The sequence below is a fragment of the Meriones unguiculatus genome, chromosome 1, assembly GCF_030254825.1.
Source record: "Meriones unguiculatus strain TT.TT164.6M chromosome 1, Bangor_MerUng_6.1, whole genome shotgun sequence".
Lineage (NCBI taxonomy): Eukaryota > Metazoa > Chordata > Mammalia > Rodentia > Muridae > Meriones > Meriones unguiculatus.
Window position 1 is genome coordinate 106,451,629 of NC_083349.1, and position 16,903 is coordinate 106,468,531.

General features: G+C 44.2%; 1 protein-coding gene across 1 annotated transcript in view; it reads left to right on the forward strand.

Moving 5' to 3' along the window:
- Positions 1-333: 333 nt before the first annotated feature.
- Positions 334-16,903, forward strand: part of Alk (ALK receptor tyrosine kinase) — a 703,407-nt gene continuing 686,837 nt past the window's right edge. Inside the window, exon 1 of the mRNA XM_060364669.1 lies at positions 334-1,957. Coding sequence (XP_060220652.1) covers positions 1,276-1,957 — 682 coding nt within the window. The 5' untranslated portion in view covers positions 334-1,275. The remainder of the gene's footprint in view (positions 1,958-16,903) is intronic.

A 16,903-nucleotide genomic window follows, 5' to 3' on the forward strand; every position in this document is an offset into this window, starting at 1 on the left:
GTGCTTAGTTGCAGCGATCACTTCCAAAATACTCTCTCCGTTCACACAGAGGAAAAATAGGGCAAACAATCTGGAGGACGGAACAAGAACCAACAGCGGGAGACGCGGCGCGCTTGGTGCTTTTCTCAATGAATACAGAGGCCTCTGCAGATTTGCATAGGAGCAGACCTCGCAGCATCATTGGTTGGCGGGAATGGAGGGGGCGGGGCAGATGCGTGGGCTGGGCAGCTGCGCCGAGAGTTGGCTCAGGAGCCCCGCCCCCACCGAGGCCCCGCCCCCTCTCGGCGCGCGCTCGCGGCACGGCCAGCTGCAAGTGGCGGGCGCCCCGGCAGATGCGATCCAGAGGCTCTGGGGGCGGCAGCAGCGGTGGCAGCTGGCACCTCTCGCTGCCTCTGTCCAGGGGGTCTCGGGGCTTCGAGATGCTTTCTGGCTGCCCCCTGGCCAGTCCGCAAAACCGCGGGCGCTGCTGGTAGGTGAGGAGGGGGCTGGCTAGACTGCAGGCTCCCCTGCCCGGAATGCTTTCACTCGGCGGCTTCAGCCAGGGCCGCTCTAGTGCCTGGGAGTGAACTCCGAGGAACCAAGACGTCGTGACAGCAAGGACGCTGCAAACTTGCGCGCGGAGGCAGCCGGAGCCTCCTCTCCGCAACGCAGAGCTCGCGTTCACGCCCAGAAGTTCACCGGCCAGGGTGATCCGAAGACTTCCTGCCGCGGAGGTCACTTGAGGGGGAGCTAGGAAGCAGCCCCCTCCGTTGGCCCTTGCCCAGACCTGGAAAGGGGCGCAGAGGAGGTGGCAGGAGCGGAGGATGTGCGCAAGACGGTGAGCAGCCCGGAGCCACGGTGAGCAGCCTGGAAAGTTGCAGGAAATTGGAGGCTGAGAGGAAGGCTCCGGTCGCCGAGGGCTCCTTGAACGGTATCTGCTTGCCACCTCCCCGCAACCGTAGTAGTTTCTCTGGTCTCTGAGCAAAGGCCTCTACAAACGGCGCGGCGCGGGGAGAGGGGCAGGGTCCAGCTGTTGAGCCCAGGCTGTCTCGCCTTCTCCGAACTCGCCCCTGACTTTCATATCGGTTTTGCTGAGAACCCTTCTCGCCTCCTTGCAGCTTAGGAAAAGCAGCGGGAGGAGGATAGAGCGTGCGTACGCACAATCCCTCGGATCAAGTGGAAGGAACCGTTCAGGACCAAGGACTGTTTGGAGCCTCTGCCTGTCTTGGGCGGAGTGAAGGGCGAGGCTGATCCATCAAGGGAAGGGAGTCTAGTCTAAACTAGCCCTCCGGAGGGATGGGAGCCCTTGGGCTCCTGTGGCTGTTGCCGCCGCTGCTTTTGGCAGCAGCCTCGGACTCCGGAGCTGCGACCGACCAGCGCGCGGGCTCCCCAGCCTCAGGGCCGCCCCTGCAGCCCCGGGAGCCGCTCAGCTACTCGCGCCTGCAGAGGAAGAGTCTGGCCGTGGACTTCGTGGTACCCTCGCTCTTCCGCGTCTATGCTCGAGACCTGCTGCTGCCGCAGCCGCCGTTCCCCTCGGAGCCCGGGGCTGGCGGGCTGGAGGCGCGGGGATCGCTGGCCCTGGATTGCGCCCCTCTGCTCAGGCTGCTGGGGCCACCGCCTGGGGTCTCCTGGGCAGAGGGAGCCGGCTCGCCAAGTCCGGAGGCGGGTCCGACGCTGTCCAGGGTCCTGAAGGGCGGCTCGGTGCGCAAGCTCAGGCGTGCCAAACAGCTGGTGCTGGAGCTGGGCGAGGAGGCGATCCTTGAAGGATGCATTGGACCCCCGGAGGAAGCGGCGGCTGTGGGGATACTCCAGTTTAACCTCAGTGAGCTGTTCAGCTGGTGGATTCTCCACGGCGAAGGGCGGCTGAGGATCCGCCTGATGCCTGAGAAAAAGGCATCAGAAGTGGGCAGGGAGGGAAGGCTATCCACAGCGATCCGTGCCTCCCAGCCCCGCCTTCTCTTCCAGATCTTCGGGACTGGTGAGCAGCTCCCAGCAGAGCGTGTTAGGATTTGCATTTTTAGTTACACCGACCAGAAGTCAATATTAAGTAACCCTGACCCTTCTTAGCCCTTTTTTCATCATTCTTGAAATTAGACGTGTAGTTACTTCCGTACTTGAACATAGTGACTTCCCAATAGAACCTTCTTTTCTCTTGAGCAACCACGTCGGGAGAAAACTTTACCGGTTTTGGCAGAATGCCTGCCACCAACTTACTTACACATGATCCAATTGGATCATAACTGAATGCCCTCCTTCCTGGGCTCTGAGAATGGTTGAAAGGCCCCTATAACTCCTAAGTTCCAAGTTAGTAAGAGACCTCAAACCTTTTCTTTCCCACTCTTGTTCCTCTTCTAGGCCACCTCAGATTTGGAGAATGTGATAGAATTTCCCAGAGAATATAGAATTCCTCTTTATATTCTTAGCCAGCTGCCTGGCCATGGACTCCTCCCCAGTGCTGGCTAGCCCAGAGCTTCCCTCTTCCTTAATTATTCCTTCTACCACACTGGACTTCTGCCCCAGTCTGTTTTACAAACTCAGATGTGTAAAACATCATCTCACTTTCCCCAGATGTCCTGGGAAACTAAGGAACAAGGGGTGGGAGAGTTGTGGAGAAAGGGCTGAAAACTGTTAAGGTGGCCTTGCTTTGACGGAGAAGTAATAGCTGTCTTTCCTGCCTCCCTCCATCTTCATCTTCCCTGGGACTCTTAGCTTGCCTGTGCATAGCAGACTCTCTGAATGACAGTCTCTGGAAGGCCCGTTTCACTGCATATCTTACTGCTGGAGGCTCCCGGAATGAGGTTTCTGTTTCGTTTATTCCCTCATTTCTTTGAAAATTCACTGAGTTAGGGCTGTATGTGTAAGCACTTACTTTAACTCTTCAGTAGTGTCTTTTGAATGATAAGCCAGGTGGTTTTGAATGAATGTTTCTCTCATAAGACCACGGGGGAAGGACTTGTGAATGAATTAAATATGCAATGTAAATGAATGAGAAAATCACAGAAACAGAAATCATGTTTTTTTTTTTTTAAAGAAGTCCACACTGATTCCATTGAGCAAGCCTAGTTTCTTTTCTATCATTCCCATCATCAGAAATAAATGAAGTTCTTATGCTCCACTGGTTGCTAGTGTTTAGTATTAATTGGGTGGAAAGCATTGAACAGGGTCCACTGTAGAGCTATGACTTCTCACATGCTTGCGCACACACACACACACACACACACACACGCACACACACGCATGCACGCACACTCCATTCCTCCTTACTCTCAGTGCTCTCCTAGAGCAGAGCTACTGAGAAGCCAAGAATCTTCTGTCATTGCTCAGAAACTGTACTGGCCTGCGGTCCTCACAGAAAACATTGTGGATCTGTACTGCAGCATAGCCATTGGTGACATCCACACCGCTTAAAACAACCCGTTACGCTCAGTGCTGGAATTTATACTGTGCACGGTGAAAAGCAGGGTCTGATGAGCTTGGCAGTGACTTCAGTGAAATGACATGAACGAATGCAACTGTTGTCTCACTAAGGACACTTTTGTGAAGAACAGCTGGGCTTTAATGGCATTGTGGCTTCTGTGGTTTGTACATGCGACATTCTCTTTTAGTGTCTAATGCTTCTGTAATGGATGTAAAAACGACTTCTCTGGAAAAACAAATTTTCTTTCACTTTTATGTCTTTGAGCATCTCTGGGGCTTCCCACTCACCTCTGGTGATATGACTATTAGCCCCAGCAGTCTGTATCAACTGTTGCCACATGTTGATGGCAGGCAAAAGGGGTCATTTTCCATCCTTAAACTTGCTAACTATAGACAGGCTGCAAAGAAACTATCAGTGGATGTCTTTGAGTCATATAATGCATTCGAAGAACATATTACTGTAGTTGAGCCCTGTGTGCAGAAACTGAACTGTGCTCAGGGGAAGCTTCACGCAGAAAGGAGTGTCTCCCAAGAGCTGTTCTGCTACTGGATACAGGGAAGCAGTGAGCATCCCAAGCCCTCCCTCAGGAATGCAGTCCATTTGGCAGCTGGGCCAACCCTGATGCATCATTTGACACATATAGAAATGCTGGCTTCAGAAAGAGCCAGGATTCTGCCATTAAAAGGCTAGAAATTTTGGCCAAGCATTTTTTTTTCCGGTGGGATTGGGATCAAATGATTATTGATGGGATCAAATAAGACACTAAGTGTAACTGGATGAGCTCCCCATGACCTCCAGAGAGACAGACAGCTTATTGAAGAGCACTTCAGACCTGCGGTGCTCACACTTAAACAGGACAGGCTCGCTTGTCTCTGAGGACATCCGCTGTCTGCGGCTAGGCAGCTAGCCACACAAGACTGGCCTCTTGCCTCACTGCCTCCCCAGCATCCCTCAGACACAGGCTCTACCACAGACCTGCCCACGAGTGGGCACATCCTGTTGTAACACACCTCATTCCAGGTTGGGGGCAGCACACATCATTGCTGCTCCATTCATCTTCTTGTGTGGAATCTCTGGTACACATTCTATCACCGGGAGTCGATTTTTCTACTTCTTCTGTTCAGTGCGATGAGTTTATTCTTTTTATAGGAACCTTCATTTATAGAATGGGACATTTTCTCTTCTGTGACACAGGATATTCAATTAAACACAAGGAAAATAGTCAGTTTCTTTCTTTATGACCAAAAGGCTTGTGGGCCTGCCTAGAGCGGTGCAATAGTGCTGATGGGTCTATGGATGGGGGGATTTCTGCCACCCCTTGTAGTCTGTGTTCTACAGGAAACCCATTTGTCATAGACTGAAGATAATTTCCTAAACTTGAGCAGGGCTGTGTCTATGGAAGTGGTAAAGTTGAAAAGGACCCAGTAAGGACAAAGCTAAACCATTGTGTTGTTTGTGGTTTGGGCTGCCTAAGAGGATGAAAGGATGTTCAAGAGGCTTTGTAACGAATGGCATGCTTGTGGTTTTTCTTTGTGGGTTACTACGAATTCATAAAAATGCATCAATGCTTCAAAGCCTGAAACTGTTCCTGGGAGAATCCATTCAGAGAGGCAGTTACTGAGATCCTGTGAAAGGTGATGTACTATCCCAAATGACCCAAAGCCCCCAAAGAGGTCTGCCTGATGCTAGCATATTGCCCATAGCTCTGGCTTATGTCCTAGTTTGTAGGTGCTTCAAGATCTGCTTCCGTAACCCCACAGCCAGAGGTCTAGAGACTGTTGTGGGACAGGAGGGTCTGTTTCTCAGAAGGCTCCTGTATTAACTTCAGGAAAAAAGACCCACAGCTTGGGACTTTATATGTGCTACAGAGAAACTTGGGCAATTTTGAGTAGATGCATGCAATGCAGTACATCTGACCTTTGACCTCACATATCTGTTCATCCCTTCTCATTTCATTTCTGAAAGGGGCAGAGAGAGTGAAGGGAGTTAGAAAGGAAATTGGAGCTCCCAGAAGGGATATCAGTTATTGGAGGTGAATTGGGAGAATTGGAACCAGTCCAGAGAAGAGCAGAGAGCTGATTTAAGAGCTGAATGGACTGATTTATGATGAAAGATGAAAAGAATTAAATATATATGGCTGGGCTAAATGGCGATGAAGGGAAAGCCATGGTAACAATCTACAAATCTCTGAGGAGAGCGGCTGTCAGTGAGGAGCAGGAGTTATTTAGTGTATCCTTTAGAAGTAATAGGATGGGACTTCCAGGAGAAAACTCCAGGTTAGCTATCAAGGAATCTTATTTTTTGAAATAGATGTTCCTCTATCTATTTCAAAATGGATTCCATTCAGACTATGGGATGGAATCCCAAGGGAGCAAGCAGGGAGCCAGGTTAGACAACGAGTTAGACAAACCATATTTTTTGTAATTAATAAGTTCTAATGTTGAGAAGCCATAATGGACAGGAAGGCTGGGGAACAGGAGTCAAGATGTTGTAGGATATCATTCTTGAGAGCAATTTGAGCATTGGTATTTCCAGGGAACAAAAAGAATTACCTGAGTATCTTTAAAATTGGGAAACTTTTACAAGATCAAGAGTAAATTAAATTGAAATTACTAAGTTGGCTTTTTCTCCAATTCTCACATTAAAGTTTTTCTGTGGGTTATGGTCTGGTGGTTCAGTTTTATTTACCAGAGGATAATGTGTCCAAGGAATATTCATAATTGTGTGTGTGTGTGTGTGTGTGTGTGTGTGTGTGTGTGTTGAGTCATTGGGAAAGGTAGAAGGTGACCAGGTTTTTAAAAAGATGAGATCAGTTCTATGTTGGGTAGATCCCTACTGGCTACTTCAAAATTCTTTGAGATGTTTCAAATGGATTAAAAATATTTTATTTATGTGTATGGATGTTTTGCCTGGATGTGGGTGTCTGTTTGCCGTGAGTGTACCTGGCACCTCAGAGGCCAGAAAAGCAATTCAGATTCCTTGGACCTGGAGCTACATACAGACTCTCATGAACTTGGTTCTGGGAGTTGAATCCTGCTCCCCTGGAAGAGCAGCTGGAGCTTAAAACCACTGGACCATTTCTCTAGCCCCTCACCTGATTTTTGTACAATATTCAGTTTACAATGAGAAAGAGAGAGAAGGAGGGCGAGGGGAGAGGGAGAGGAACTAGAGAGGAAGGAGAGTTAGAAAAGGGAGATAGAGGAGGGAGGGGGGAGAGTGGAAGGAGAGAGAATATTCATGAGAGGGAGCACGCATGCCAGCGTGCGTGTGCACACACACACACACACACACTCACACATCAGAGAGAATGTTATCTTTCCTGAGACAGGGTTTCTCTGTGGGTCTCTGGCTGTCCTGGTACTTTCTCTCTATAGACCAGGCTGGCCTTGAACTCAGAGATCTTCCTGCCTCTGCCTCCTGGGTGCTGGAATTAAAGGCATGCACTGCCACTACCCTGAGAATTATATCTTTAACAGTGAGTATGTTTATGAAGCTGTTGGTCTGTTGAAAGGCAGGAGTGACTGGCCTGCATGTCTAGGAAGAGAGTGACAATTGCATCGGCAGAAATCTCCACTGCTTACCACCTTTAAAGGTTGCTGACTGATGACTTCACTTTATGGGGAATTGCCCAGCCTGGTAAAGGGCAGTTCTCCTTCTTTTATAACCGTTGTTAATATTCTGTTCTAGTTGTATGAGTCTTTACAATTCATAAATCACCTTCACAGTTATTACTTTTATTAATTGTACAGTAGGTAGAGCAAGTATCTGCTTTATTTTGTGAACAGACTAACTGGAATCTAGATATTTGATAGCAAGATGCTTTCAAGGTCATGTGTGTACAAAGCCATAGACCTGGAGACTTTATATGGTGAGATGTTTTAAGATGTTAGGTACTATAATAGGTACCGACCGGACCCATGCTTCTTGTCTTCAAATCAAGGAACCATCTCAGGATGCACATTATGAAACAGTAAGACATGTAGCTCGGTACATTACATTTGTCAAAAGGCCATGCAGCAAATGTTGGGTTTTATAGCCATTACTTGGAAATAGTCATTACTTGGAAAAGTCCCTTAAAATCTGAAACTCACTTTCATCATTATAGAAGTTGGGAAATGGTGATAGTTCCTATGTGATTCTAAAGGTAGAGAGTGACAGTCCAGGGAATTACATTAGAGATTAAATTGGATGATTCATGTGAATCTGTAGCCTCGTGGCTGATGAATTATAGAGTATTCCATCAATACCCGTCACTGGCTTTTCTCACAGCAGCATCACTCCAGCAGCCAGTGATCTACAACTCTGAGGGATCCACATGCCTTTTTGTGTGTTTGAATGGTGCCACTTGGAAACCTACGTGTGGCCAAGTGTGACGACCCTGGTGATAGCAGTGATATTGTTATCTGCCACTGTAAGTTCTCCTGCACAAACCCATGACTCCCAAGAGAGGCAAGGGACCAAATAAGAGTGGCCGTAGAGGCAGTTCCTTTTGTCCTCACCAATGCTCTGTCCCATTAGAAGAGAAGGAATTCCAAAGTGTGGGGTTTACTTCATTTGCAGCAACATTTGCCTTTCAGAGGTCTTTTGACCTTGAGTTTAGTCCGGGCACATTTACAGTCTGATGATTTGCCCTACACAAGAGACTTAACTTGGGAAAGCATGAACGCAATTCTGGGATGAGGAAGCTCTAGACCACACAGAACAGCAGATTCTCAGTGGTAGATGTCCCTTAACTGAGCATCACCTGCCCAGCTCATTCCTTGTCATGTCCAGAGATGAAAAGGACCTCCAGGCTTGGGTATCTGTTTTATTCTGTTTAGCTGGAGTTGTGCTCTTCCCTTCCATTGCCTGCTCCATCTTTGTCACTGATGAGTGGAGAACATGGAGAGAGATGTAAAGAATCAAGTTACTCAAGTTACAGAGTTGTCAAGAACCAGGTTACTAGACCTGAGCACATTAAGAACAGTTAGACCTTTGAGGTCCAGGGGGTACCTGTAACCCAAGGACTCAGGTAGGCTTCCTCAGGAAAGCCTTACAACTTTTAAAAGGCTATTCAGTGGCCATGTGACACATGGTGGGTAATGGTTTTCATGAGCCATAGCTGACTCATCACCTTCCAAAGAGGCAAATGGATATGATTCTTGTTTTAGAATAAAGAATGGAGCCCTTGGGGAGGGGTGAATAAGAAGGAGAAGATGTACTGAGCCTCCTTGTTCATCTCGACTTTCCGGCTGTGGATGTGATGTAAGCATTGCCGCAGGCTTCTGTTGCCATGACTTCTGCGCTCAGGCAGGCCAAACCCTCAAACTGTGAACTACAATACCCGATCCCCTTCCTTAAGCTGCTTTTGTCACAGTGAGGACAATCACTGATACAGATGAGGAACTGAAGCATAGTGTTGACCTGGTGATGAGGCAGTGAGAGGGTGGGTTGCTTCCCTCAGGAACTTCTTTGGTTTGCCGGATTTCTCAAAACTGTTTGTTTTTAATTTTTTATGCCCATCAGAATTTTATTTCTGATGACTTTTCAAGCTGGTTGTTCTGAGAATGGGTCCTCACTCAGGGAAATTCTGTCAGATTCAGTGGGTGATGTAATGTGCATATTTTAGAAAGCATGAGATAGAAGGATGGGACAGGGGAGCTCCCCTGGGCCAGATCCACCCAAACACTTGGCTAATTAAGTCTTTGCCCTTGTACTCTGCCTTCCTGGCTAAGTAACAGCAGGTGCACGGCTGTGGGTGGCTGGAATCCCTTAGAGTAAAAGGAAGGCTAAAGGGGAGGAATGAGAATAGTGTGAGCTCAGAGGACACGGAAAATGTAGGCAAGCTTAAGGAATTCAGGCAGCTAGCCAGCAGAAACTAGAAGGGTAATTTAAGACAGTGAGTCTTCTTTTTCCAATTCCTTTTCACCCCACTCAATTTTCATTAGAACACAGGTTCATGAAGGTAGGCACAGACGGGGCTCCTTTGTAGACCTTTCAACATTATCAACCTACATAATTAAAGTCAGTGTTCTGTGGTGAAGAGAGTTCTCCAATAGAAGCTACAGGACCTGGAGTCTGTTATGGTATTCAGATGTTATTAAATTTGAAATCTGGTGCAATTTCTTTAAGATTGCTGGTCCTATGGGTCTTTAGGGAAGATAGTATGAGGCCTCTTCATGGGGTCATTATATGCATTGAATGAGATGGCATGTGTGGAAAGCTTCAGATTAGATTATTATAATACACACACATGCACACACCCACACACACATGAGGCAGTAGAAAAATGTGACTAAAATATTTTTTTTTAAAATTCTAAGTTCTTTCTTTGCCCAATCATTGTTTCAACCAAGCCATGGCACTAGGAACAGCTGAACAGGGACCCAGATTTTGGGTCAGGTTTGGGTTCGATCATTGGCGTGCCATCCTTGTGTCCTTGCAGGGGTCCATGTCCCTTTCCCAGGGTTTCTCAAAACAATGTCCCTGCATTGAAGTCCTTCCAAGTTCCAGACTTTATAGTATGCTAGTGAGTTGCAAGCCTCTTCCTTTAAATAATAAAGAGTGATTTTTTTTAAACATAGGGATGCCAGAACGGTTATTGCGAGTATAAATCTTGTGGAGAGCTTGATAATTGATGTATGAATCACTGTTCTGATAGAGACAGAAAATTTCTAATATCAGAAAGCTATCTCCAATTGTGTTCCAACCCATATTTACTCTCCACTTAAAGAAAACATGCTTTTTGTTTTATTTATTTATTTATTTATTTATTTATTTATTTATCCCGTATGTCATCAACTGGTTGGGACCTTTTCTGAACTTTATGCAGAGGGACTCATGCTATATATGATGGCTAGTATTAAATGGCAAGTGACAGACTCTAGAATCACCCTGGGAAGATGGTCCTCTGGGCATGTGTGTGGGAGGTTTTCTAGACTATAATTGATGTGAGGAGTCCCGTCTTAACTGTGGGCAGAACCATTGCCTGGACAGGAGATCATGGATGCTACACGATGGAGAAAGTGAACTGAGCATGCTCTCATCCCTCTCTGCTTCCTGACTGTGGATGTGATGCAAACAGCTGCTTCAAGCTCCTGCTGCCTTGATGTCCTCACAATGGACTGAATAGAGAAGTGTGGGTGAAAACATACCCTTCCTCTGCTAAGCTGCTTTTGTCAGAGTATTTTATCATTAGCAGAAGACTCTCTGATGCCTTATGTCTTCTTTTGTGCTTGTTTCTTTTACTTAATGTGATTTTTGTGATATTCACCCATATTGCAAAAAAATGTCCTTCTCCTCCTCTACATGCTCCTCCTCTACTTTTTTTTTTTAGGTTGTTTTTTTGAGATAGAGCTTCTCTGTATGTCACACTGGCCTGTCACTCACTCTGTGGTCCAGGCTGACCTTTAACTTGTAATTTTCCTGCCTCAGCCTCCAGAGTGCTGGTGTTATAGGAATACACATCTCCATCTGGTCACAATGTTCTTTTTTTATTGCTGTGTTGTATTCCCACCAATGAACATATTATTGATTCCCCGCCCCCGTCCTGCCCAAAATGTAGTCACTGTAAGAGACTCAGACATAAAACAATCTATCGCAACTAAAGTGTAGAATACACCATATATCTGGGGTTGAAGGTCTGCTTTATCATTTACTGGACCAAGGCTATTTATTTTCCTCTCTCTATGCTTTGGTCTTTTATCTGTATAGTGAGAAAAATAATGGCCACTTCCAGGATTATTGTGAGAAATTTATAATGCAAAGCCTGTAGGAAGGGTCCTCATGCAGAGCTTGTACAAAACAGATGTTGCTTCTTTCTTTAGCTCTTGACTACATTTTTTTTCCTTGATGACCAGGATGTACATTTCAAAGATGCTTCCTGAAGTAGGAAAGGGAAGCCTTTAAAAGGAAGCTATTAGCCCATGGAGGTAAGCACACAGCTAAAGATCATGTAAGTCATATAACCACTTCAATAAATAATTTCAGTTACAAATAAAATAACTTTTATTAAGATTTTAATTCTAAGTTAGAACGTTAACAAATAAAACAAACCATTCAGTCAGTATATGGTTTTAAACTAATCTTCTGGTCTTATATTCAAGTCTGTTAAAAAATATTGTAGATGGGATAGAAAAACTTATATAGAAATATCACTCCTTGGATAGAAATATCATTGCAAGCAGAGAGAAAGACAAAAAATGGCTGAGAATGAGAAACACATGAGTGAAGTAATTGAGAGGGCATTGTACAACAGGCAAATCAGGAAAACAGAGGCCAGGAGTCACTTTCTGGACAGGGGGGTGCCCGGGCAGGGCAAAGAACCGAAGTGTGATTGGATTGAGGTGATAGGCAGAGTGGGGAGAAGCAACAAGTCCTTGAAGGATTCTGACAGGCACCAAAATCTGCATCTAAATCTAGAGTGATGTTATATAATGACCACTTTCAGCTTTATAGAAGTGAGCTGCATGTGCCAATGTGCCTCCTTTAACTGTGCAGTTTAATTTATTTGAAACACACACACACACACACACACACACACACACACACACACCATCCCAATTAGGATCTATAACATTTTTAACCCTTAAAGATTAAAAATCCTTGCTAGACAAATTTTTATTGTCGTTTTTGTTTGCCTATTTGTTTGTTTCTGTGTAGCCTGACTGTTCTGGACTAGCTTTAGACACCAGGAAGGCTTCAAACTCACAGAAATCTGCCTGCCCCTGCTTCCCTGAGTGCTGGGACATGTGCCACCATGCCCAGATGCTAGAACAGTTTTTAAAATAAATTTTTTTATTATTAGAGAATTTCATACCAAGCATTTTGGTCATATTCACCCCACCTCCCTACCTCTGCTTTTGAAAGGGGTTTCACATACATTCTACTCCAAGATACTTCTCATTTGCTTTCTTTTTTTCCCGATTAGTTGTTTTGGAGCTATTGTGGGCTCTACTACCAAATCACCCTTCGGAGCCTTCATGGGTCTCCCAGAATTTTCTGAGCTCCGTAGAAAGTTCTGACAACCACTGCCACCTTTGATTTTCTTCCCTACTATGATTTCTGTATCAGTAGTTTAGTGTATTTTAGAGGTTCCTATCGATGGAGTAGAGAGCCTGTCTCTATGAAGTACATCATCTTCCACCTTTAAGATTTTTTTTTTACATGACTTTCTGTGTATTGGTGGCTCTTTTCTTCTTTATTACTGAATATTATTCTACTGTCTGAGCATACAGTGGTGGGCTTATCCCATTCATCACGTGGTGGACATCTCCTGTCTGGAACTCTCATGAATACAGCTATAGGGAATAGTGTGTGTACAAGTGATTTTGTGGTTTTATGCTGTCAGTTCTTTTCCACCCATTGTAGAATTGTTGGAGTATGCGATAAATATATGTCCAGCCTTATAAAAACTTCTGTGTTAACTTGTTTTCAAAGTGTTTGTATCACCATATACTCCTACCACTATTGGAAGCCTGAATGTATTGCAGAGATTCACAAGGTTGTGCTGTTTGGTCTAAGACTTGGGTGTGGTTAGAGCCTTAGCCATGCTCAAAGCCTTTTATTTGAGTCTGTCCATAGAGCTGCCAGTCTGGAAGCCAGACCAATCAGAATTAGCACACTTACTAGAATTATCAAGGATTCCCTTTAAAGCCAGAGCCTTGACTGGATTGCACAGCTGTGAAGGTTGCTTTTGGCCTTTGAAGAGAGACAATAGAGATTCTCTCTCATCCTTGGCAAGGAGGGGCCCCTGGCTTGTTTTTGTTGCAGTCCTAACTTTTGACTTCTGTGCCATGCTGACTCTGCTGAGGACTCACTATCATGAAACTAGAAGAAAAAGAAAGGATAAAAATAAAAAAGGAAGGAAGAAAAGAAAGAAAGAAAGAAAGAAAAAGAAAGAAAGAAAGAAAGAAAGAAAGAAAGAAAGAAAGAAAGAAAGAAAGAAAGAAAGAAAGAAAAGGAAAGAAAAAACACACAAAAGAAATGGAAGGTTTTTTGTTTTTGTTTTTTTAATTTTTTTTATTATTAATTACACTTTATTGTTTTTTTCTGTTTTGTTTTTCACATTCTTGGATCACAAGGTCCATTTCTTTGGTTTCTAGACAGAGAGGGATTTTTCTGAGTGTTTTAACTTCATGCTTTCAAAACCATAGTTTTCCGGAGCCTGTATTTCTATCACAGATACAAAAAAAAAAGAGATGAAAAGAACTTACCTCCTAGTACGTTGCCTGTCCAGAGCTTGACCCTCTTCTTCGGTATCCCTTTTTTTATTTACTTTTCAGAGCCTCAACCAGTTGCTTTTTATAAGGTGTCCTGCAGTTCTTGGTTATAAAACTCAGGGTAGAGTTTAGTGGGTTTGTGCCACTTGGCTGCTTACTGTTTTGTTGAGAGCTGACATCTACAATATTTTCCTTCTGTTTTTAAATATTTAATGTTGTGTTAGTCCCATTTTTAATCTTCTCGGCTTTATTTTCTGAAAGTGTCTTTGATGTTCTTTCATTTCTGGTGATGACCTTCACTGAATGTGCTTGGGCCAATGACACATCAGTGCTGCTTCTCTGTTGTTGTTCTTTGAACATCGTTTCTGATCAGAACTCAGAGACTCTCTTAATCTGTGTTTCCTGTTATGTCTCCTCTACCTTCTAGTTTCCTTAGGATTTCTTTTTATGGTATTTCAGGAATTTGGTTAATAAATAATGTGGCTTGGTGTTTGTACTGTTTGTGATATGTTGAGATTATTATTATTATTATTATTATTATTATTTTGTGGTTGTGACAGCATCTACAAGTTATTAAGCTACCTTGAACTTGCTCTGTGTTCCAAGCAGGCTTTAAATATGTGATCCTCCTGCCTCAGCCTCCTGAGTATCTGGTATTATCAGTATGAAACACAATTCCAAGCTCACATTTGGAACTTTTTCTATTTTTCCTTCTTCTACCTTTGGGAATCTAATTACAATTATATATAATATGGCTACATTACATGAAGGACCTGAAATTATTTTCCCAGTCTTATTTTCCACCCTGTTTGGGTTGCTTTTATTGCATGTGTTAGAAGTCATCCTCTTATGTTTGGGAATATTTGGTTAGCTGATTAATCCATTGGATTAATCCATTCAATACTTGAGATACTAGCCTTAGATCTTACTTTAATTTTTATTTCCTTCCAGTATGCCTATGCTTTGCTCTATATCCTTGAACATATTTATCATAGTTATTTAGAAATGCCTTCTCTGAATTACATCAATTCTATGTTTCTATGCCAGTTCATAGACATAGAACTGACCTCTTTCCTTTTGGTGTAGGTTCCATTTCCTATCTTTAAATATCTGATAATTTTTATTGGGTCTTGTTCATTCTGAATATTACATTGTTGAGTGTTGGGATTTTTCTGTCTTCACTTAAAGATAGTTGAAGTGTTTTTGCTGGTTTATTTTCTTGCCCCGCAATCTTTTCTAACTAAGATTATCATTAAGCTTTTACAGAGAGTTTACATAAGCCTCTGGCTTTTGGCTAGTTCAGACCTACATTTGACCTTTGGAAATCTTTAACAGATGCCCCATGTGTGGTGAGATCTCTGGGCTGGTTATTGAGCCCCAGCCTTTCCCAGCTGTCTTACTCAGGGTTTCTGTGAAAGACACCATGACCACAGCAACTCTTATAAAGGAAATCATTTAACTGGGGTTGGTTTACCCCAGAGGCTTAGTGCATTATCCTCAACGAGGGAAGCATGACAGCATGCAGGCACATATAGTGCTGGAGAGGTAGCCTGAGATTTCTATGTTGGAGTCAGCAGGCAGCAGGAAGAGAGAGAGAGGCACTGGGCCTGGCGTAAGCTTCTGAAACCTCAAAGCCCACCCCCAGTGGCATGCTTCCTCCAACAAGGCTACACCTACCCCAAGAAAGCCATGTGTCCTAATCCTTTCAAGTAATGCCACTCTCTACGAGCTGATAAAAGCTAATAGTTTCATTCAAACCACTATACCAACTGTGTGTAAGCTGTGGTACAAAGTGTTTAGCCTATAGTTCTCTGTAGATTTCCTTCCTTCCTCCTTCCTTCCTTGTTCTCACCCCCTTCTCTCTGTCTTATCACCTACCTCATTCTCTTTCTTGTTCTTTGCTCACACTGTAGAATCTCACCCATGAATGCATGAATTAATCCTTGGCCAAAGGCTTCATGGGACCCCTATACAGTTTTATGGAATAATCTCTTTCTGTTTTATCCTTCTTTAGATTTTATGGACATCTATAGTTTTTGGAATATTTCATGAGAAAATACTTAGGTATTTCTGTTAGGTCAGTTTAGCTGAGCAATTACCAAGTTAGTGGAAGCCTAAAAAAATTGATTATTGCTGGGGTGATGAAGAACAGGGATGTTCTGTACCTTTAGATATCAAAAAAAACATTGCATTAAAGGCAGATGAACTCTGCTTGTTCAGAGCATGTTGAGAGTGGTGCTGCTCCTCGGAGACAGGAAGTTACAGCCCTGTACTTTTATAAACAATAAGCTTGTTGCCTCTGGGCAAGGAATCGGGTCAAAGGGAATCTGCCGAGAATCATGGATTTCTTTGGGGACTGAATCAGTAGCTGAGTTGGAACTACATCCCCGGAAGTAGGTGGTTTGAGAAGAAGGAAGGAAGGAATGCAACATATTACTAGAAAGAGGTAGACAATGGAGCTTCCAATATAGGGCAATAATAGCAAAATATGATGTGTAAGTGAGAAATGGTTGGCTGAAGAGAGAAGAAAGAAAAACAGAGAAAGTCAGGCAGACAGTTCTCTCTCTCTCTCTCTCTCTGTGTGTGTGTGTGTCTAAGCAAGTAGAACTATTCATGGGCTGAGAAGCCTAAGGAATATTGGGGGTTCTGAGAAATGTGCTGGACCAAATATTATGAGTTATATTCGGGGGTGGCTTGTTTAGTATATACTTTAGATTTATTGTGAAAAAAGGAAAGTATTTAGGTCTGGAGTTGGGAAAGAACATGCTGGTGGCAAGCTGAAGAATCCTCAGGAAACATTTTCATAGTGAGTTTTCCAATCACTGGGAGAGCTGGTCCTAAATGGGAGCCTTGAGAGTCTGTTGTACGATCTCAGAAGGGAAGAAATCACAGATGGATCCTGATATACTAACCACATGAGAAACAGGAGGAAGGAATTCAAGTCCACGACTTTCATATGGTTTCCTCAAAGTCGGTGGTATTGGTGATGAAGAAAGTGATTGGACAGAGGATGTGCTTTGAGGGTACAGTGGCTGGCACAATTACAGTTCAGTGGGGGCATCGGCCAAAGATGAGGTTTTCTGGTATGCATGTGAGAGTGTAGGACAGAAGTTGAGACAGGGGAGAACTCAAGGTTTATATAGATATAGGAGCTATTTACCTCAACTTGACAGTTTAATTATTGAAAGCAGAAGGGTTTCCAGAAGGAAGAAGAAGAGGAAGAGGAAAAGGGGGAAAAGAGAAGGCAACATTTTACTTTTAGCAAACTTCATAATTACACAGTGAAACAGAACTGATTGCTGCCACC